The sequence below is a fragment of the Amphiura filiformis genome, chromosome 7, assembly GCF_039555335.1.
Source record: "Amphiura filiformis chromosome 7, Afil_fr2py, whole genome shotgun sequence".
Taxonomy (NCBI): Eukaryota; Metazoa; Echinodermata; class Ophiuroidea; order Amphilepidida; family Amphiuridae; genus Amphiura; species Amphiura filiformis.
The window spans coordinates 60,359,505-60,384,594 of NC_092634.1; the positions used below are offsets into that span (position 1 = coordinate 60,359,505).

At 37.2% G+C, this 25,090-nt stretch overlaps 1 protein-coding gene across 1 annotated transcript; it reads left to right on the plus strand.

The window, feature by feature from the left end:
* Positions 1 to 6,533: 6,533 nt before the first annotated feature.
* LOC140157415 (uncharacterized) lies at positions 6,534 to 24,878 on the plus strand. Its single transcript, XM_072180603.1, has 9 exons — positions 6,534 to 6,668; positions 9,888 to 9,941; positions 10,865 to 10,957; positions 12,401 to 12,563; positions 14,912 to 15,087; positions 16,702 to 17,205; positions 19,442 to 19,591; positions 23,113 to 23,229; positions 23,702 to 24,878. The coding sequence occupies exons 3-9, from the start codon at positions 10,877 to 10,879 to the stop codon at positions 23,822 to 23,824; spliced, it is 1,314 nt and encodes a 437-aa protein (XP_072036704.1). The 5' UTR covers positions 6,534 to 6,668; positions 9,888 to 9,941; positions 10,865 to 10,876; the 3' UTR covers positions 23,825 to 24,878.
* Positions 24,879 to 25,090: the final 212 nt, after the last annotated feature.

Genomic DNA, 25,090 nt, shown 5'->3' on the forward strand with positions numbered 1-25,090 from the left:
GTAGTGTGTAGGTGATTGCCCGCTAGTGCTGTAGCCTTGTCCAAAAATTCTGGATCAGCATTATTTTCCACTAATTTTCGCTATGAAATACCGGGTGAAATGAAGCAAAAGTGTTTGTTTATTATTAAACAATGGTTGACTGTAGGATTGGTGTCCCTTTTTGAATTAATGAGTTGTCAAGATATTACATTTGGGACTCTAAATAACATTAAACATGGTTTTAGATCTGTTATTCAGATTGTTGTGTTGTTCAGATTTAAATAAATAAAGAAAGTAATAAAGAGATTTCTTTTATTATTTGTTCTGCTAGCAGCTGCACTATAGGTTTTTTTTTAAATAGGCCCCTTAATATAATAAATAATAAACCTGAGAATCAAACATCTTGCTTTGATAAAAAAATAATATCACAATAGCACTGGATGATTAAAATTGTGTTATCCTTGATTAATGACAATAAAATTATTGTTTAATACAATATTGAAAAAAATAGTTGGTCATCGGGTTTCGAACTCGGATCCCCGGATCCGGAGTCGAAAGCCGAAACCATTGAGCTACGGGACTCTGATATAAATTGCTGTGTCGAAGTACATTATTTATTATATGAATGGGTGCATCGTCCGGAAAGAACAAAAGAATTGTGAAAAACTTGACTTTTTGGCGAATGGGGCTCGGAATTTTTATGTAGGGTATCTCAGAAAATGCTAGGGTATAATTGGAAGTAAATCTGAAAAAGTAGTGTGTAGGTGATTGCCCGCTAGTGCTGTAGCCTTGTCCAAAAATTCTGGATCAGCATTATTTTCCACTAATTTTCGCTATGAAATGCCGGGTGAAATGAAGCAAAAGTGTTTGTTTATTATTAAACAATGGTTGACTGTAGGATTGGTGTCCCTTTTTGAATTAATGAGTTGTCAAGATATTACATTTGGGACTCTAAATAACATTAAACATGGTTTTAGATACACTTTGTAAAAATATCATAGAACAATAGAAGTCAAGTGTTTTAATGTTAGGCGTAAATATAGTCTCGCGGGAGCATCTTATTAGTCTTCTTTAACAGTCTTTTTTTTAAAAAAACTTGCTGGTCACGGCTACCGCGTGACTCTAATATAGAGTTATTATTGTTCAGTGTATCTACACACAGAGTGAATGCCATAGATGTTGTCTGGTCAAAAGCCAAGCTCTGAATGAATCTCAGCCACTGAGAACCTATTCTTGAGAGGAATACACTCTATTCACGTGGTTTTCTTTTCAACGCTAAAAGATCACGAATTTTGTTGGTTTGCAAATGCCAGCCGCCTGTCTCAGCTCTGATCCACTGCTAACTTATATACACTTTTGGGCTCTGCTGGGGCCTGCCAAACACGTATGACCTCCTATGTGACATGTATATTACAAAAACCTGAATACATTTGTTCAATGCAATCGTGGGTGGAGTCTGTAGTTGAGTTCATGGGCAGGCGGCTGACACTGAAAAAGTTTGCATGGCGTTTAATGGCGTTAATCCTCCGCAGCCAATTTACAATTCCGCTCCATCGAAATCCTATGGACATGGAGGAGACTAAAAACCTCCTTTGTGTTTGTTCATTTGTGTCTGGAGAGCCCGTCTTGGAGTCCGTTTGGACTCAGGCCACGCTCTCAGCTAGAGTCCGACGCTGCATTGCACTAGAAATACCTTTTCTGTGAAATCGCTATAGAGCCAACCGGGAACACGTATTCGTTTTGAAAATATAGCATTAAAATTAGTATCACCCTTGTGGCCCCTGTGCAGTGGAAAACCTTAATTTTTCATTAAAAGGAAATGAAAATTTAAAAAACATTCTACCTGTGCACCTATAAATGGACACAGCAATTTGTCTCAAATATGAATGAATTTTAAGAAACATACGGGATATGATGAACATTGACCTGACGCCATGATAGTAGGATCTATTAGTCGTTTTATATACAATGTATATACCGTATTGTCATAATACCAATATTTGTCATTATATATAATGAGTAATATTTAGCAACGTAAATGTGCAGTTCATATGCACAAACGAATACTGATCTTTATGATATTCAGGTTTTTGTACATCACATATAACATGTCACATAGGAGGTCATACGTGTTGACCTGCATCTATTGTATTTGTTCATCTGTGTATGGAGAGGATTAACGCCATTAAAACTCCATCAGTATTAGGGCGTAGTTCAGTGAACTCACCGTATTGCTATTCCAAGTACTTTGATAATACAGATAATATGTATTAATGGGTCGAGGCGATTGCATTGAAAAACCTAATAAATTATTCATAACAGTTACGTAATCAATCGATAGTGCGGACACTTTTCATTTGCAAACCACCAAAATTCGTGATCTTTTAGCGTTGAAAAAGAAACCACGTGAATAGAGTGCCCTCTCAAGAATAGGTTCTCTGTGGTATGGGACTATAGGCACACATCCTGGTATGAGTCATCCCGCAATAATGGGAGGACTCATCCCGCAAAATAATGTGGGCCCGCTAAATAACGGGATGACTCATCCCGCAATAACGGGATGAGCCCGCTAAATAACGGGACGGAGCCCGCTAAATAACGGGACGGAGCCCGCTAAATAACGGGATCCCGCAAAAATAGTTAGGGTTGTGCAACAAACATAGAAATTGATAAATAACCCCATCTGGGATCTCAACAGTATTATTGAGTATCGATTCGCGTGTAACACCTTTATTTTGACAAACTAAAAAAATATTGCCACGTGTTCCTATGTAATAGCATGGTAATATTCGTATTGCGCGGACTTGGATGTCGACCTTTTCCCATGATACATCACGATTACATCGCAAACCGCTGGCGGCGCCCTTATTGTGAATAGCGAGAATTACTTATGTTTTTCTCGGTTATGTTATGCCTTTTTGTTTTGTTATGTTTCTCACTTTCTTACTTTATTGTTTCTTGCTTTCTTTGTATTGACAACATAAGTCATTTCTCTTTTTGGAATAAAAGGTAGCCCTGAAAAGGGCTGTTTGGTTTGTCTTTAGTTCTTTTGAAGTGAGTTTACTGTGCTGCTCTGCCCTCTACCTGGTTGCCTCCTTGACGAATACAGGTTTCAGCCCTAATCCCCATTGCATCAATTGCGTTGCGTTGCGGTTGCGAAGATCTTGGAGGCTAGCTGTCGGTCCTCGCTTATAGACGTCGCTTTGGATTTTGCCCCAAAGGAAAAAATCAAGCGGTGTGAGGTCTGGTGATCTTGCAGGCCACTCCACAGCATGACCCATCCCAGCCACTCTGTTTGGGAACAGCTCCTGGAGTCGATCTCTGACTCGGACAGTGCGATGTGGTGTTGCTCCATCCTGGAAATACCAAGCGCGCTGGATTGCACCATTATTTTGAAGACCAAAGCTGCGTTGCAAGGCCGGCGCAACATGTTGGTTAATGATGTCCAAGTACCGTGTGGAGTGGAGTCTCAAACATAGTGGGGTGTTAAAGGAAAGTAGCAATTGAATGTAAGCACCGATTGACTCATTTGTAACATCTCCAATTTTTAAATTTCAATTTTCAATTAATCTGATCGATTCACCCTTGAAAATCTAATTCTGTTAAATATACCAATTAGATTACGTGTATCACACCAGTGAATGTGTTCCGAGGCCTTATCTTTCCATGTCATTAACCTTTTTCCCATTTAATCTTTCATGTAGCCAAACCTCATCTGTGGACAGAGTGAAAAACGGGCACATTTCCTTAAAAGGGCATATCTTCAAAATTTATAAGCCGATTGAAATAATTGTTTCGGTTTATTAAAGATAACGAGTTAAGGCTTCTGGACATACCAACATTTACTTGATCAACTTTTCAGAAATAGGAGAAAAAAGGGCGCAATGTGGGGCCTCTTTTTTTTTTGGGACACTCTGTAGTATTGCTATCTACTGCTGATTGAGGTATGGATGACATACTAGTATTGCTATCCACTGCTGGTAGACGCATGGATGACATACGGGTATTGATATTTACTGCTGATAGAGGAATGGATGACATACTAGTATTGCTACCTCCTGCTGATACAGGCACGGATGACATATTGCTTATAGAGGCATTGATGACATAGTACTGTATAAACTAATGGTAAAGATATGGTTGGCATACGTACAAGAACTGTATAAACTAATGGTAAAGATATGGTTAGCATACGTACAAGAACTGCTATCTACTATAATGTTGCTATTAACTTGCTATATATTATTGCTGCTGATGGAGGCGCGGATGCTATTTTTAATTGCTATGTTGTTGATAAAGATGGTTCACATACTATTATTGCTTGTATCTACTGATAATAAAGGCATAGTTGACATAATAATATGTTATCTACTGCTGATTTAGGTATGGATGGCACATTGCTATCTGCTGTTGATAGAGGCATGGATGCACAGATAACACACCTTGCTATCTGCTGTTGATAGAGGCATTGAGGCATGGATGACATAGTGTTGCTATTTATCTACTGCTGATGGAGGCATGGTGGACATAATAGTATTGCTATCTACTTTTGACAGAGGCATAGATGACATACTTTTGTTGCTATCGACTGCGGATTGCAGCATGAATGACATAATTGCTATCTACTGCTAATGGAGGAGTGGATGACACTGGATGACTAGTGTTGTTATATATTTGCTGGTAACAGCATGAATTACATACTACTGCTGATGGATGCATTGATGACACTATAATACCGTAGTATTTGGCCATTCCAGATAAAGTTACTTAGATAAAGATTTAGTTATTTTATCATAATCTAGCATGCTCAAAAATAAACAAATAAACAAAAAAAAGGCCTAAATGCATTAATACAGAATGTAGGCATATACTATGTACGAACTATGTCAGCGACTAAAAACTGAAAAAAAAAATTATATAGAGGATACAAAAAAAACAGAAAGGAAAGAAAAAGAAATGACAAAAGATAGATATTTTTATTGAAAATGATAGAAAAAGGAAAGAACGTTATACCAGCAAATCTTGGCGGAATAATAGACACAAAAGTATAATGGCCAAAATGCTTAATTTGTGACGATAAAAAACAAAACAAAACAGAAAAATGAAAATCTACTAAAACACACACAAAAAGTGGTTTCATAATTTTCGAATGTCGTTCATTTTCTTATTTGTTCATGATCATGTTCTAATTAAAAATGCATCCGTATTTCTATTCAATAAACTGTAGATTATATTTTCGTACGAATCCACACTAACCTGTAGATTCGTGCAGAAAAGTGTTGATTCGTAGAAAATAATCTACAGTTTACTGAATAGACTGACTTCATAGCAATGGTATAATAGTAAATAACCTATAGGAACTAAATTTTTCACAGTGTATCGTACAGGCGGTTGAGTTGTGTGTGGCACAAACTCTAGGTTTGTGAATGGTAGTCATTTTACATGCATTATGCACATAATGAAAAGAACGTTCGAGCATAACATGAAATGGTGTATGACTTTAGATTGAACTTGCCTTGATCCGAGGGGATTCCTGCATGATCACAAATGGTGAAAATTACCTCTTCCCGTAATTTGCCATTCCTTCCCTCTATATTTGGCTTTTGCATGCATGCCGAGAGGTATTTAGATTTGTTGATATAATGTATTCTTTTCGCGGTTTTTATTTTTCATATTTGATATGCACCTGCTTGGTTTTGTGTAATGATTAGGTCTACGATAGAGGTTGAAATTTGCAAACTGCGTGGACCCCTCCTTTGCAAAATGCCAATGCTCGCGTACATATAGCGAACAGGAATTTACTAGTATATTTACTCTTAGAAAATTGGTTCTAGATGTTCTGCATACAGGAAAAATGCGGTTCTAGGGGTTCTAAGAAATTGCAAGAACCCCAAATGGTTCTTTTTGGCATTTTAAGAACTTTTTGTGTACTATAAAATGGTTCTTTCTGACCCTTGCAGAACCTTGTCGTTCTTTGTAAAACTATTGAAGGTTCTACAATGTAGAATCTACATACACTAGGATCCACAACATGCTCATCTATCAGGGCACAATTCTTTAACCTCAATACATCTGTACATTCATTGAACGACCTTTGAAAATTTGGGTACAAAAACTCATACTCCGCAACTCGAGGTCAAATTTTTCACTGTGATTGTTTAATTGAGATTATTAAACTATGACATTGGTAGAGGCCATAGTGATACATAACAGCTTAAAAATCCTAACCTGACGCCTTTGTACCCCCAAAAAGTAGGCTACCGAAATGGCGTGCTCCAAACTTGACCTGCTAAAAATTGCTTGCCCCTCTTAGCCTACAAAAACCAACTCAGTTTTATCCGTTCTTATTTTGGTGGAGATACCATATAATTACATCCGCCGAAGCTTTTCCCCTAAACTATTATACGGTAGTCCTATATAAATGAAAAGCATAAATTATGTAAACGGTAAAGCAACCCTACCAAACGTTATCCTAGACAACCCCTGGCACGCTCCAGGCTGCGCAAGCGTAATAAGCCTTCATTTCATTATTGCTGTATTGCATGAGAAGTGCAGTAAGCATTATTTGCGGCCTTTTGGCAACTGTGCACATGTATTTTATCATAGGGAATTTAGTACATCAAGGAAAACGGTGGCTCCGGAATAGCTCGGAAGCGGAGGTTCGGCCCCAATAATTTTGGTGATCATGGGTAAGTAGGCCTACTATATAATAGGGTCCATGGTCCCCCAAAGTTAGACCAGGCTCGTGTCCTCCCCCAATATTTAAATATATATTCAGGAGCCTGCGCGTATACGTACGATGCATTAAATAATTTAGTATCGTGAACTCAGTTGTAATTGAGTAGGCCTACCGTAAACTGTCATGACCTTTGTGTGTTGTATATTCACTCGCGGTATGGTGGTAGGCCTAAATTCAATTTTTGCAGCCTCATTTTACAGTACATGTCATGATATAGGACAGTAAAATATCGCGGTCTTAGAAAAAAAACATATATCGTGACTTAGATATGCCATTTTATAGAGAACCACAAGGCCCAGCAGAGTGTACAAGTTCATACACATTCAATATAAATCAGAGTGAACTACGTGCATTTAAAAAAAAGTAATAGGCCTATGGGCCTACATCACACTCAATACATACGATATGAACATCTCAAAAAAAAGTAACTAACCCCCCTTAAATAATGACCATTTTTCTAAAACGGGCTATTGTTTTATAAAATCTGTAAAATGCGTTGGAAGCAGAATTTATTTCTGCGCATGTTGACACCACACTCAATAAAATCTAGGCCTACGAGTATTAGTACATGGACATGTTCATGAGACATGTATGTACATGCCTGTTGCGCTTTGGTGATATTTGAAAACCGGACGAATCAAAATGCATAAGGCCGCATCAAATTAAAGTAAATTTAATTTTCGTTTACAACCAGTCATACCATACTTTAAGTAATTAACAGACATGAAAAAAGAAGCAAACATTTTGAATCTTTGTTGATGGTTTTTTATTTGACCAGGAATGATGTGAACGTATTTATTCATCTGTCATTTTGGTGGACCGTATAGCGGGACCACCCTACATTAGTGTATATTACTAGCTTACTTACTAGCTCACTAGCTTACTAACTGACTAACCATTTGCTCTTTAATGGGCATATCTCGAAATATCATGAAGCTATAACGAGTGGTGTCAAATGAAAGAGAAAAAAAGAAATACAATAAAAAACACCGGGGTTCTACTCCTAATACTTTTAAAGTGACGTCCATTTTACTCCCCACCTCCCATGGCAAAAGATGCAAGTGAGCTTCAATTCAGTGTAACTGTGTCAACAAGTTTGAACACATAAAAGCCAACTAGCCAAAGTCATGGAAGTACTTCCATGGTGAAATAAAGGTCCTATATAGCCCCTTATGACATTTCACAATTTTGTGCAATGGGATGCATTATATTCACCTTTCAAATGAAGAAAGAAAGAGAGAGTATTGTCAATAAAATAAAACATTAATAATTTAATTAATTAATTTAATTAATAAACAAATGTCATCCGAGGTCAAAGGTCATCAGATAGAGGTCAACCGAGGTCAAATGTCATATGGGGTCAACGGGATATGCTTAACTCGGTCACCAGTTTGCGGTACAATAATCGCTCTTGTTAGAGTGTCATCTTCATTCAGGGGTAGGCAACTTTTTTTTAACTCGCCGGTCCAGAAATAACCAATGAAGAACTGCACGGGCTGCAAATTTTTTATTTTCAGAATACACTATTAAAGGCATTTCCAGAAAGTAAAAATAATAAAATTTTCTATTTATCTGAATTAATTTTGTAAACTTAACTATGTAAATTAATTTAATTTAATAGTCCTAAGTCTACCTACCTGTAATGAACTTTTAAAATTAATGAATTGAAATTCTTCGCAATACAGAACGCATTCACTATATGTTTAATACGAGTCATTGGATCATTGCAAAAATACAAAGGAAATTATTCATGTTTCTTCTCGTGAACCTTTGCCACCCCTATCATCTCATGACAGAAACCTTTAAAAATATTGTATACATATAATTCCCGAGATATAAATCATTCCCTGTTGACAACATTTGACATATTATTTGTCAATGGGTTGCAGTGAAATTCAGATATTTGCCTATACTGGACCATAGTCCGTTAAATTTCTGTAGATTTTTTTTGACATGGAAATAATTGGAAAAAATTGGACCATTTTGACACTACCAGCTGTATCAAAATGTTTGGTACCCATGGTTGTTGGTGTTTATTGACAAGCCTTTTGAATTGCCCAGGATTTACAGTTTTATGACCTTTCATAACATATATCTATAAATAAGGTAGCTCCTATGTTGCATTTTGCTGTGGTGGTCTTGTCCAGAATAAACTGGAAACTGATGGGTACCAATCATTTTGATACACCCTGTATTAATGTGTACAATTTAGTTTAGAAAATCCGAAAATGGGTTGAATAAAGTTCCAAATTGAAACCATTCGAGGACAAGTTTTCACTATTATTGTATAAATTATTGCTTTCGTAATAGTTTTGGGTGTCGAAAGTGAATGCGAAAAGAGGGACTTGTTTATCCATACACAGGGTGGGGTTGGAAAATTTTGCAAAATGAAGGTCCAATTGAAGCCATTTGGTGCATCATTTTTACACTGTCTTTCAGGCTTTATAATACATGTAATAGAGAATTGATTATTTATGATGTTCAAGCAGACATGTAACACACAGCACATGGATTGATTAAAGTGGGAGGGCCAGGCCACGGTCAAAAGTGTGGGTATGTGTGTGTGGGGGGGGCACGTCCCCTCGCCCCCGGTTTGACCGCCGCCGTTGGTTGAATCTCACATTTAAAAAAATAGGGGGCTCTTCCTGTTCCTCGAGCACTGTTGAAAAGACCGAAAACTACTAACAGTACTAATTTAACATCGAAGGGGAAAAGCACCAAAACATTAATTTTATGCGGCCTATTTAGACGGAAACCTAAGCATAACCTGAGCTGTGAATAGGCCCCTATATAGTCTACAAGCATAAAATATAAACACAGATATTATTACATTTTTACAACACGGTGTTTCACGCCAAAGCGATCTTCAGGTGAATAAATTTAAAAAAAAATTAATTTATTCACCTGAAGATCGCTTTGGCGTGAAACACCGTGTTGTGAAATGTAATAATATCTGTGTTTATATTTTAAAATAGCTCTACCATTTATTGGTATCGAGCACTGAATAGCTGTCTGTGATACCTCTACTTCTTAATAGTCTACAGGCATATATATATATTTTATCAGACAATATCGTTTAAATAGAGCACCTGCAAAACAGCTGCATTATAGGCCTATACTATATTATCATTCAATCATCATGTTTTCCGTTTTTCATCATTTTTTTCAGCTTGGCTGTTGAGTGTTTCCATTTGTAAATCGCTTTATAATCGATGTATTCAAGGTAGGTATGGGCCTACGTGGTAAGCTATATGTAGTAAACTAGTGTTCACTTTGCTTTTAATTGTAGGTCTGTAATATTTTCCCCGTTTCATAAAATGACCTATACCGCGAGTGGATACAGGGTCTGGTGGTAGTGTCAACACAATGTATACCATACTCATATCTCAAGGATTTTTTTTGACGTTTTGGAGTCAGTGTATAAGATATGTGTAGTCCGCACAGCAATAAAATAACGCGGAATCTCTAGCCAATTCTCGCGATCCCTGCTTGCGATTTACAATATGATGCGCCGCCAGCGGTGGCTCTTGCCAATTTTTGGACCTCCAGGGTCAACATCGCTGTTCTAACCACCATTGGATTTTCAAAAACAGTTCCATGGAGGATTCCGTGAAAATGAATCCACAGCCGTTATAAATATAGCTTTAGAGCTAATTAATACCGTAATCTATTTACAATATTTTATGATAGAAAGAATAATGGTTTATTTACCCGCATTTTGATACATTGTTCTAATGTCGTTCAATATTAACAACACAGCAGTATTTAAAAAAAGAAAAAACTCACGTTCAAAAGTTGCAGTTATTTGTATTGATTAGAATTCAGCGCGAAGATATAATGGCGGGTTTTACACGCAACAATTCTTGCGTAAGAAGATAAAATTGATCGCTATAAACGGCAACTTTTAAATTTGAGTATTTTTCTTTATAAACACTTCTGTGTTGTTAATAGTGAACGACATTAGACAAATGGGGTATCAAAATGCGCGTAAATATACCACCCTTCTTTCTATGTCAAAATAATAGTTCTGAAGCTTATATGCGTATTTATAACGGCTACATTACTTTTTGCGAAGACTTGAGCTAAGACCTATAGATTTTGTTTAAAGAAAATCATATATTTTTTTCACTTTCTTACTCAATCCAGTCTAAACTGATTATGGCATCTCAAGATATAGAGCTGAGGCAACCTTCGAGGCGTGGGACTGATCAACCGAGATCAGAAACAAGCAGTGTAAATGTAAGTAGAATCCCGTCCTCCTTTATGGGTGGATGTGAGTCATGATGGGTAATCCCCAAGGACATGGAAAACATGATCAAGGCCTTTGCAACATCTTGCATATTACAGAATCAATGTTAAAAGTCAAGCGTGTAGATCGTATTTCAAATGAAGCAATCTTATAGCTGACAAACACCACTCCACTGGTTACCAGAGTCCCCGCCAGAGTCAAGATCCAACAACTCAGATTTCTTGGCCATATAATTCGTCTTACAGACGACGAACCTGTGAACACTGGTGAAAGAATAGGCCTATGCCCTTTATATTCCACCACATGGGAAGAGGAAAACAGAACGACCAAGTCCAATGTACTTGCAGTATGTTCAGCACTTTCTGTGAGATACCGAAGGGATGCTGTAACCAAACAAAATTGCTTTGTTGCTATAGCCCAAGATTGCAGCAGTTGGAGAAAGCTTGTAGTCGCCTGATCCGCAGCCGACTGATGATGATGAAGCACAACCAAAGGAGTTTACAATTTACAATGACCCAATACGTATTGGATGGACAGATTCATTCATTTCATTGGGCTGCGGGGCAAGCGACTACAAAGCTTCTCCACGCACTATACGATTTGTGGCCAATGTAGTATGGCATCAGTGTCTCCCAGCAGCATTTGCGTAAGACAAGAGCTGACAAGTAGGATATTCTTTGTTGTCCGTATCTTCGTTTGCCTCGCGTTTGTATAAAGAGCATATCTATACTATACATAGGTTGTCTTCCTGCATCAGAATATGTCCCCAGGAATCGTAGATGTACTTGATATACAGGTTCAGTGTTTGTGACGGCATAGATCCTTCTATTACTTTCTCTGATGTAACAAATTAATGATCTTATTTTCCATGTGAGTGGATATCACGCATAGCTATAGACACACAGACATAGAACAATAGTTTTGTAACACAAGTCGTGCGAAATATCTTTTGCTGTTGTTGCAATGGACATTGTTGGACTTCTCCACAGATGCTCAAATTTTTCAAAGACAAACCACGTCAGGAGGTCATTGATGCTATTTAGTGCTTAAATCGTTATAAACTTGTTTTGGGTTTGGTCAAAATGTTATAATAACATGATCATGGAAACGTTTTACATGAACATGATGAACAGGCTCTACAACAACATTTTGGGCCTGGTAAAGTAATTCTAGTAGTGGGACAATTTGCACATGCACATTATCACATGCAAATCTTCCCCCTCCCATGGCTCTGTGTCCCCGGTACGCCCCTGCACGGTGAAAGACTTTTTTGTTATGGTTTATTTCGTTGTGAGAATCATATTGATTTTTCCTTGATGTTATTCTCCTTCGTTAACAAGTTGTCTTCATTTTAATTTTTGTCAATAGATTCCAATATTATAAAATATGAAAAAAAGCGTTTTATTTGTTTATTTTAAAACTTTGTCCCACAGGAATTTCGCGGGTGTCAAGGTCTGAGTTGTCAAGAGTGGCAGTTTCTTATTTACGCCTCTACGTGGAACATTATTCAAATAATCTGGAAGATTGTTGACTATTTTAAAATCGAAAATAGAATCGAGGATTTCACTTACATGTTGATGCTCTCAATGCATCTGGGTAAGTATATTCGTAGATTTGTTGGCGTATTATGTGACACCACACAGTGTAATTTACCCATTAGGCCAATTACAATTGATTCTTAGTTTCCTGTTTCCCGCCCGCGTCCAAAGTAGAGAATTGCACAATATTTAATTATTTTTTGGATTTTCTCTTTAAAAAATAACTTTTAATGACTACCATTTGCTACTTTCTGACTTTGATCATATCATCTATAATGATGAATAAACATAGAACCTAATTGTACCATTAGGCCTACTATAAAATCAAACATAGTAGTAAAATAATTTAATCCTTGCTCCTTGTCAAAATGGCTTGATGTAGCTTGCGAGCACTTATTTTAAAATAAAGAAAATAAAAGATAATTAATAATTAATAATTAAAAGTCGCCTCATCCCTGGTTTTCAACCATGAAACAGGAAACTAGGAATTAATTGTGAAAGGGCCTTACCAGCTTCAAAGTAATGCGCCATGTTGCCTTAGCTCCAAAGCTGCAGCACCCATATTTATCATCCAACAGTCAAATATGTTGAAAAATCACTCATGAAGTTTCATGTTCAATTTTTTCAGGTTCAAATTATTGTTAAATTATTTAAATGCTTATATTTACACCATACATAATGTATTTGAGAATAAACATTGACTTTGTTGTATATTTTACACCCTGCTATGACTGGTACCGGTACACTCAGCCAGCAGTATAGTGCTTTTGCATGCAGGTCGTATCAACAGAATCCATGCGTGCATAGCCGACCCCCCCATTCACGTACACACCCCCACCCGGGACACACACAGCGGCCATGCGAATGATGGATTTTTAATGTCACATAAAACAAAAGATCCGCCAAATTTGCAACGGATCCGCTTCACAACATTCAGCGCATTCAACGCTACAATATGTCAATGACTGCTGACATTGACATTCATACCCCGATTCATACACACAAAAATTAAATATTTGCAATAAAAAAAACTCGTGTTTTTGAACGATTCTGAATTTTATCAATGTAATGCAGCGATGACGTCATTGGGTTAACGATTTTCCAAATGCTGATTGGTTGCCGGGATTGGTTGATTGCGTCACTGTCAGTGATCTGTGCATGCACGGTACATTTTGTGCGGAATGATTTTTCGTATGGGTAAAATACACTGTGCATCATCAAACCGAGGCCAACAATGTTTTTACATACAAACAGAGGATTTTCATCAAACCGATGTCAGAGTGAGGCGAGAATACAATTCTGATTCCTCTGACGTATATAGTTAAGCTGCATGGGGGTATATACAGGCAAACCTCTCACTTCTAATATGAGAATACAGAGACCTAAATATTTATGTATGTGTCTCTTTATCATGTTTATCCTCGCTTTGCGCCATATGCAAAACCTCGCTATGCAAAATCTCGTGGTATTATCGCTATTATGTCACAGTCATATGGAGTCAATGGATTTAGCAACTAAACAGTGTGTAGAACCCGTCCGCACTTCCAACATGTCCAAGACGAGCTTAGTTAAGTTATCTTCAAACGGGCTAATTTATCTAACCGGCCCGTCCGACGGGCGCCCTCATATGTCGGGTAGTGGCGACCTCCAAAATATCAGGACAAAATTACCCAAATATGTGACGTTTATCTTCCGTTTGGCCTTTTAGATATTATCCTTATTTCGACCAATTTCAACATTAAAATTGTAAATTTCGCGCGCACACGTCCTGGTACACATGGTAAAGTCATTTTGGTAGAGGGTCAGCTGGGCGATTTTGAAATTTTTCCCACCTCGGAAATTCTTGTCCACTAATACTAGATACTAAGACCGTTCCCGACCACCGATACATCAAAACCAAAGTTACACATAAAATATATTAACTGGTTACTGTCACCAAGCCTGACAGGTTACTTTTAGAAGTAGGCTGTCCTGCGGACTAGTTGCTTTTTGGTTGAATTTTACACACTGTTTAGCATAAATCTTTTGGAGACATGACTATGCTCCATAAATGTTCCATAGGGTATTATCAATTAATGTGAATTGATTGCTTCAATAAAGTAAAGATCTCCAGGGTAAACCCTGTTTAGTTGTAGATGTTTATGACGTATGCTCACATTGGGTATGCCCTTTGGAGCCAATTATAATATAGGTTCAGGTACAACCTTATGGGTATAATTTTGTTCCATAAGGGAAAACTCCAATTGGTAGGGAGTTCGCGTTGGTGTGGTCGCCTATTGTATAGATGTGGTTTATAAAAGTGAATGAGGAAATCATTACTGAAAATTACTAACAACGGACTATTCTTTATATTTGATCTGTGAAAGACATTACTGACTGAATTTCTTATCTTTCATTTTTGATTAGGGTTTGTTGTTGTTTACGCCTGGCTTGGTATACACTGTTATAAGCCTCTTGCTCTGTGGGCTCATCACATTGGTGATTGGGTCACAGTCATTGTCACCGCAGTAAACTTTGGTCTTAATGTACATGAACTCAAAGACGAGGATGTTTCAAAGCGGTTGTGGAGAATATTTAACATCGTAAGTACAGTATTCGTCGAGATTTCCGCATACATGCGAAATACGGATAACTGTAAACCATACCTTTGCATGACTATAATGGTTATAGACATAGAGAGTGCGAAGCCGTCAAATTGTTGCCTTGGTCGCTACTTATTCCCAGCATGCTCCGCGAAAAGTGTTCCCTATGCATGGTGGTTTATGTGTTATCTGGTGCAGGGTTGGTACAATTTGTGACCCCACTTCTCATACCCGACTTTCCATACCCCACTTTATACTTTATTGGAATATTTAAACAGATTATAAATCTGTTTAAATATTCCAATAAAGTATAAATGAGGTTTGTCAATTTGTGAAGGCTTCAATTGGTGAGAGATAGTGTTTTGAACAATATTATTTATAAACTTCGCTCTTCCTCGTTCGCCATCATAATATCCTAACCAGTCGTTTATTGTCTACCTTTTCGTGAGAAAGTCAATCACTCTCATTGTATTATGTCAATTTTGAGCGATCCCTTCGCTTCAAAGATCATTGTATGTAGTATGTAGTCCTTTCACTGCTATAGACCTTTTTCCCTCTTTCCCATCATGCACTATTCCAGGGGGGTATGAGTGTCGCAAAATACATCATCTCCCCGGGGGAGTACAGAGTTATGTTCATTACATTCTGGAATACGGACATTTCGGCTGGTGCCTTCATCACACAAAAAGGAATCACCGATAATCATGATAATGACGCACGATCACTAATACCTTTCGGGGGCAAAAAACAACATTTCTATGCCTTATTGACATGGTGTCCTCGCCAATAAAAGTTTCCCGTTATTGAAACCTAACTTTGTATACATTTTATAGACCTAGTGGTGAAAAAACTAATGACGGGACACGCAGTGATATTTTGTCGGCGTCCGATGAAAATAAAACGTAAACAAAATCTCTTACACAGATGTTCTGCATCGCTCCGGAACTGCATCACTCGTGTATTCAATAATTGCATAATTAGTAACATCGATGGCCTTTACGATAATCCGCATAATATGGAATCAGTATGCCCATATTAAGACAAAATAATTGCAAAGACCATCGGATGCACACGATCTATGAGGTTGATGAACCCCCTGGAATAGTGCATTGTGGGATAGAGGGAAAAAGGTCAATAGCAACATTTGGGATTTATTGAACAACGTACCGCCCTGTTGCTGCAAGCAAGTTCATTCAAGTTAGCAGATCAGGCATATTGATTTTTTCTCCTGGTAAACACTCATTTAGTGGCTTGTAAACTTTTTAACCAGGCTTATAGCTAGATCCAGGATATGTGCTTATAGTAAAGGCCGAATGTTATTTTACACAGGGGATAAGTTTGTAATGATTGGTGCATCAGTATTTCAACAAAGCACACACTGTGAGATCTTACTTATTATCTGAGTCTCTGAGACTCGTTTCAGCCTCAGAGTCTCAGAGGGGTCAATTTTAAGAACATTTGCAGCCAAACGAGGGCGTTGTGCACTCATATTCCAAAACAAACGAGCACATTTATTAGGCTCATATTTGTCGCAAGCTTCGAGACAAACTATAATGTTGTGGGCCTGATTATAGAACAGTTGTCCATAAAAAAATGATTTCATTATTCCACCAGGGTCAATTATTATGGGGTGTCATCAAAATACCATGGAGTGTCTATGCGATGTACAGTTTGAAATCCAGATGGAAACCTGCCCCGAATGATGCTGCGCAACACACATCCACCTGTTCGGACTGTTGTGTCTTCGCTTGCCTGGAACGGTGTCCCGGACAATGTAGCTGGGAATGCGGATGTTGTTGCCGCTGTATTACATGTGAATGTCCTTCACGATGTTGTGGAATGTGTGATATCGTTACTAACTGTTGTGAATGCTGTCCCGGACGGTGTGCCTGCCACACACAATGTCCAGAACATTGCCCTGGACTATGCGGTGGCGACTGGGAATGTACAGGATGGTGCAACACGAAAAAGGAATGTTTTTTGTGTTGCAGTAATAAGTGTACAGATTACGATATCGCTTGCTGCGATTACGACACTGGCGAGATGACAGAGAACAAAGAATTTTTCAACAAACTACAATGGTTCTCAATATTACGTATCATCGATGTTCATTGTCAGGTTGGTAAAGAGCTTTGTCTATTATTATTTTTGTCTAATTATAACTCTGCATATTGACTAATAGCTATTCGACTGTGTGTAAAACTGTGTTAGATATTTTGTTGACTATTTGATGAACAAAGATTATACATTAATACAGCCCAATTCACAGTAGGGTCTCCTTGATTTTAGAAGCCATATTCAGATCAATTAGCTTTGGAGTCAGCTCCATGTATACCGGGCAGATATAGACCAGCATTGCACAATCTTCGTTTTCTTTTTAGCCCGGTACACCTTAATTGGGAGTTAGAAATGACAAAATAAAATAAAATTTTTATCCTGATTTGGGGCTAAAATAGTATGAAATTTAACATTTTCGCGCTCGAATTTTTGAAACCAGGTCAAAGTTATGCCCACTGCAATATTTTTTTATCTTAGGCTCCTTGACAACTTACCCCAGTACGCCACTGGTGTTATACTAATAGTAGACCAGGTATAGACATACAGTGGGGATGGGGATCTTTAAAATAATATATGTTATCCTTTTGAGTGGAGGGGTGAAGTGCCAGATTCTTCAAACCACTAGCCCCACACCCCCCTCCCCCACCAAAAAAAATAAATAAAATATCCATTTCGTTGGAAAATGCGCACTACGTAATCCACAATCTTTCACAAAACTTTGAGCCCACTAAATCATGATTCGAAACTTAACTCTTCCACTGAACAGACTTAACATAGTTTTAACTTTTTCATCTACCAAAATAATACAGTGACTTAATCGAGACTCGACTCGACTAGATAAATATGAATAACTCATGACTTGTTACAAATCTGGTGCTCATCATGGGTCCCCTGTAAAATAGGCCCAGGTCTCGGGAGTTAAAAGCAGCCATTCCGCCTCCTCCGGGCGATGTCTGGAATAAACATGATGTGAGGCCAAAACAGTTGGTCTTGTGACTTTTTGCCTGTGATGATTTTTGTTTGTATGTTTATTGTTTCACGGCAGTGAAATGATGCCACTTTCCCCCACATCTCATATGCACAGTTTATCCCTTACATATCCTGTGTCATGAATAGGTAGTAGCCCACCAGCCCTGTGGTTAAGAGTCTAGGAAATAATTCCTAATATCTCATACCCTAGTTTGTATGCCTTTATCTAATCTTGCCACACATGACAACTTACTAATTAGCCCTAACCTGGAAAAGAGTCTGTCCAGGAGTATGAATTTTTTAGCCTTTTTTAGAAACATGTTTGCAATTGGCTTATAGCCATCACATGCTGACAATACACATAACTGATTGGTTAATCAAAACTAGCAGGGTCATGGCCAGGCCTGATTACAAAGTAAACATATCATTCTGTATAGAAAACTGTGAAGCAAGCGATTTACTTCAGAAAATTACTACATTGCGCAAAACTAAGTCCATTATCTATACTCTATAGTTAATTGAATGTTAGCTAATGTCTATTGACTCCCGGGATTGACTCTTGTAATAACCCATGTGTAGGCCTATAAACCTGTAATATTGGTGACCCTGACAAAAGCTAGCAAGAGCAAGCTGTGTAATTATTTTGTTTACTTGTGATAAGATACAATTTTCTTCGTAGTTATAGCCAAATTTGTTTCCTAGTAGGTGACTTAATAAAATTCCTTTAAAAAGGAATGGGCGCACAATGTGAGCTTGGTCGTGATGTGGTAAATTTCATGGTGTTTAGATTTGGTATTATTATCTCTTGCAAACCCGGTGGCACCTCATTATAGAAATCAGACCTGTCGATAGGTTGTAAGAGGGGATAGCCTTTTCCAGGCACGAATTGGGCCATATTTAAAGAAAGTTTTGCTACTTTGCAACGCAATAAAAACCTAAATGCAAAACGAAATCCTGTAGGTGGCTCCCGAGCTAGGTGGCTTAAAAAAACTAAATGCAAAATGAGGTTTTTAAAAATATTGTTTTCCAGAGTCAAGACGTTATTGTCGAATAAGTGCAGAGTAGGTTACATATGAATATTGAATGTTAGAAAGTAGCTCAAAGTACATGTGCTATACACCTGATCCTTGAACTTGTCTTTTTTAAAGACAAATTCTTGTTGTTGATGCTGTTGGGGGTATTCTTGTCGTTGTTCGTTTAGTTGCAAAAGGATATAATCGCAATTAATGTGATTTTTTTTCATTTGACCCTTTCTTTGAAACTTTAAGACAAAGGGTATGAGCTCAGAAAACTTTTCCTTTTTCTTCTGATTTGATTCTTGATTTAGATGGTCTTGTTGATATTGCTGTTCGAAAACGGGTTGGTTTTCAAGACTCGTAAAATCGGAACTCTTGAAGTTCACGGCGGGTTCTACGTTGGTGTAAGTGCAACTATCATCATTTGTGGATTGTTCGTGATTCCATTGTCTAAAAGAGTGGTAAGCAGTAAAGAATTAAGGAAGAATCAACAGTTAAAACTTGTATTTTCAGGGTGTTTTGCTAGAGCATTGCAATCAACATCATCAAAGACTTTTACAAAGACGGCCGGGAAATGGTGGTAATACATTATTCCACGATTCTGTTTCGATCTAGAAAGACCGGAGGCCGAATTACCATTTCTCAGGCTCACTCAAAGATACACACTGCAATAATTTAAAACAAAACAATAATTTATTTAAAAGTATAGTATGTGTGGTCACTGCTTGTGGTACAAAATAAATCATACAACAATCACAAGGGCGACTCTCTGAAGTAATGTCCAGTTCCAAACGAAATCATTATCACTGATTATGGCAATGATAACACTCAAAATGATGTTACATTTACAATTCATTCCTTGCTTTTCAGGAACAGTTTTATTCAATTCTGTTCCACTTTATAGACTTTAGAAGCGTATTGAATCAGTTCTCAGCTTGATGACGAGGGTCAAAATGAATCCCTCTTTCGGGATGACTGCGTACTTTCGGCGTAATCAAAAGTCTCATTCGTTCAGTGGTCGAATATATACCACCTTCGATGTAACTCTAATTTTGCTGATTCCAAGTGTTTAACTTTGTGAACACGTCGCTGTGCTAAATTCAGAGATTCACAGCACACTTAAATGCATCAAATATCTGCAAAGAGTGTTAACATCCTAACGTTTTATACCAAATGCCAATTGTTGGACTGGCACTCATACAAAATCTTTAATTAAACACATTATGTCATGCATCATGATCTTATGTAAACCTTGTCAACAGGTTACTACACATTGCAGCAGAACCTCAAGGTTTTTCCTTATGTCTTACACTGATTAATATAGATATGGGAATTTTTCAGTGCAACATACTAAAAGCATGATTATCTGGGTAGTTCCCTTATTCGCCTTTTGCACGGATCCGTGATCTTGCTAACAAAACGAGATTGTCCCTGCAAACGCATGCACAAAATGTGCATTTTTCTTTCTATCGCTTTTCTAGCAACACGCCAGACGGCTTTTGCAAAGCGTACGCGGTATTAACCCAGCAAACACAAAAACGTTTTAAAAACGTTTTAAATAAGTTATATTTTGGCTTTTGGTTTAGGTAAAAACGTTTTAATAACATTAAAATGTCGGGTTATAGAAAGGTCATGATAACGTTAAAACGTTTTGTATGAAAACACATTGCAACAATATTTTTTAATGTTTTCAAAAATGTTTTTGTAAACTATTTTTGCAAACATTTTTGCCAAATATTTTGTCAACACTTAAATAACATTATATCAAAATATTTGAACCCAGCAAACACAGAAATGTTCTTAAAATGTTTTTTCAAAACCTTTTAATAACATTTAAATGTCGGGTTATATAAAGGTCATGAAAACGTTTTTAAAACGTTATTGAAAATATTTCGGGCAAACATTTTTCGCAAAATATTTTTCAACCCCAAAATAACATTCTGTTTAGAATGTTTTGTATCAAGTTTTCAAGAATGTTTTTGGAATGTTATTAAAACGTTTTTATACCCTTTATATAACCCGACATTTAAACGTTTTCTGTAAAACATTTTTGTTTGCTGAGCAGTAGATTATCAAAAATGTTTTTAAGGTTATGAAAACGTTTTATACTCTTAATATACCCTTTATATAACCCGACATTTGAACGTTTTCTGACAACCTTTTATAACCTTTTGCGAATGATGTCGAAAACGTTTTGTGTTTGCTGGGAAATCATGCGTTTGACAGGCGTACGCACACACAGCATGCACTTTGCGAGTAGAACGTCGTTTTGAGATGACCGTTCAATCGGCGAATAGCATAACTATAGCATTAACACAGTTGTACCGTCTTCCTTTTTCTGAAAACTTTGTTTTATGTTTGACCATTGAAAACGGTGGAGATTATATACGGCTAGCCGACTAGATGACACACACATGATACAAGACAAAGTGTTAGAAAATAAAAACAAAATTCTACTTGTGCTCTCATTATGTTAAGGTTTTTTCTTACATATGGAAAAATGATGAATCGGAATTTTAAAAGATTTCAAAGCAGATTACGAGCAAAGGCTGATTGGGCTGTTCCATGCAAAAACCATTGCACTGTGGAAGATCTTGGAATAATTCCTACGTAATAATAAAGCTCAGCGATTTATAGTGCGCATGCACAACGCACTGGCACAACGCCTAGACGTTGATTCAATCCATAAACCATTAAACAACTCAGGGACCTTGCAGCTTGAGAGCGCACGCACGCCATAGACATTCCATAATTGACCTTCGCAGCCATGATCAGGTCCCCGAGTTTCGTACATGGGTTACAAAGCTACAGTTAGTAGTAAATTCCTTTTCTAGTTGAATTTCAAGCTAACCCAATTTTTCCACGAGAGCGTACTAAACCACCGCCACGGTTCGAACCCGCAATCTCTCGCACCATATTCGAACACCGTATCGATTGAGCCAATTTGACTGATAACTTAACAACCATATATTTCAAAAGTTTAAATTATTCAACCATATTCTTCCATAAAAAGTGGAACAAATTTTGGAATTCCCAACAAAATTGGCAAAATTGTCTAAATTTGGTCAAACTATGACAAATTCAACTGGATTCGATACATTTCAACAATAATATTTCCAGCTTGAATTTCCAGCAGGATTGACCATAAGAACAACTGCAATTGAGATGGCAGTGTAATATTCCACAGATAGTGCGAATTTTAAATTCATTAGCTCTAACTGCGCTTTTTTTAATTAGCTCTAATTTATGTCAGCCGGGACCGCGAAGTTGCTGTTCGTCACAATAATATGTGACCGCCCACGGCGAATGAGCCGTAAATTCCTCCACCGGTCAATTTTGTTTTATTTCGTGTTTAAAAATAAACATCATAAACGTAAAAATGGTATATCATTTGACTTCAAACGGTATCCAGAAGCGGGGTTATGGTTTGTTAAACTTTGCTCCTTCAACAAAATTATAGCTTTTTACGTTTTTACATGTGTCTCTTTTTCCACATTGCTGGCAATATATATCAAACAGTCATAATTGGCGGTCATTTCAAATCATCCCCAAGTCAACGAGGTTTAAGAAAGTTCTCTCATTGTTAATTGTTGGTTATGCATACCTGTACAAAATACAATGGCTGATAACCCACCACTTGAACAGGATTTACCAAAAGCAAACAAAGACCAGAGCTATTAAAAGTTCTATAGCCGGCCATCTAAGGTAGAAGCTTATTATCCACTTCAACAATAGGATTATTGATTAGTTTTTGACTATCAAAATGAGTCGGATGTCGGGCCAGCTTAAGTTATCGATGAATACGACCTTCGTACACATTTTACACCATAACACAGAATACAATTTAGGGAATTTACGGCTCGTTTGTGCTGCCGGGTCACATATTATAGATACCAGATTTGAGAAGTTCAGAATAATTGTCCTATATAAACAAGTGAAGTTTTATATAAAAGAGTGATTCTCTTTCCATTCTTTATAATAGTTTGATAGAAGTGGTTGGTGCTCCATCAATGGCACTGCATGCAACATATGTCTGTGTCTTGCAATCTGGCTGCTCTATGTCGTCTACTTGGCTTACATAATCTTCCTCTGGGTTGAAGTAAGTTACGTAATTTAAAATGTATACACGAAAAATGTAATGTCATCTACATGTTTTGATGTAGATGACACTGCTGATGATGCAGTGATCACAAAGATATGAGTGAATGGTAGATTGAATGTGTTGGGTGTTAAAATGTAATTTTTTGTTTTTTTTTATTTAAAATGTCATTTAGATAATTTAATGTCATTTACAAATCTAAATATGAAGCCGGTGGCAGATGAAAACTGCTGCTTATAAGCCTGATGTCCTGAGGCCTGTGCCTGAGGTTCATGTCTCACACACCGGAGGTCCTGGATCCAGGATGGGATCGAGTCTCCTACCATTATGTAACGACGGCAACACTTCGGTACACTTACCGCTTGTTAGGTCGTAATCACATGATTATTCTATAAATTGTTGTTTCACCATTACAAATAGGACGCCTACATTTTCGGAATTAGAAAATAGTTCTTGATTTATTTTTTTCCAGATCAGTGTCGAATGGAAGACAGAATTTGACGACCTTGTGTTGGAGTCACTAACAATTGCTCTTGGAATTATTGGGCTGATTATTCGAACAGCATTTTTTGCCATAGCTACTAGTGGACACTGATTGGATCACAACAATGCTCCTGTGCGTCCTCTCCAGGACGCGTGTTAATTTTTGCAATCATACGTGGCCGCAATACGCTAACCGTAACCATACTTCTAACCCTAAACCCTAACTCGAACTCGAACCCTAAGCCATAACCTTTTTGGTTCTATTGCGACCCATTTATGGTTGCAACAGAAAAAAAACTAAGGCTTAATCAGTGATCCCGACGAAAGTGTAAAAAAGTTAAAACTGTTTATAAATTAGATAAAAGTGAAGGATAAGTCATTAAAAGTGCATGTCATTAGGTATTTTGAAATGAAAAATTTGGCAGAAACCAAGGAATACAGCAGTACGGTATTGGCAAAGTTTGAAGCCTCGGGCCCATTCAAATAAATACATGTAACTTATATATTTCTCTACTTAACATGCTTAATCTACTTAAGTAGAAAAATTACAGATTCATGTAGTATGTAAACCAGCAGGGTATGTTAGTACATGTTATGGTGGACGAAATAAAATTGGCATGGAAAATCAAATTTTGCGCTTTTCCCAAAAACGTGCTAGTTGGATTCCTTGCAAAGGAAATGCCTTTCTGAAAATGTATACTTTTATGCACTTATCATTATTACTTTTTAAGATACAATACAAAACAATGTCTAAAATTTCACACGTTGAGTGATCCTTTAATTTTCAGATACAGTGACTTATTTAACCTCTGTCTTTTTTATAAATAATATGATCTTGTATAAAAAAAAATTTGCCCGGGGGCTCATAATTATTGCACAGCCCTTTAAAATGTGTTTTAAGAAATTCATGTTGGTGTATATTCTGCATAGCTTTCTGTATAAACTGTAATATAAAAATAGGGGTACGAAATCGCTAAAAAGGGGACGTTTTCTTATGAAAACTTCTCGTAATTAATTAAATGCAAAACGGGTATTTTCAAAGTTCGCCGACGGGTACACAGGAGTGTAGGGTCGGGATTGGGCCAAACTGGACTGCATTTGTTCAGACTATTAAGTTTAATAAATAAATAAGAAAATAAATACAAATAAATATCTTATATTATATCTTAAAAGTGGCTATTTCGACATTGTTCTCGTTATTTATAGTATAAAACGAATGAGACTTAAATTTGATCTTATCATTTGGCAAGCCATTCTTTGTGTTACATTAACTTGGGCTTCAATAACCATCATCCCACTCCACCTAATCTGGAAGTTTGACGATCGGTCTTGTTACCGGGTAATATGGGTATGGTGGTAATGATTAGCTTACCCCTCT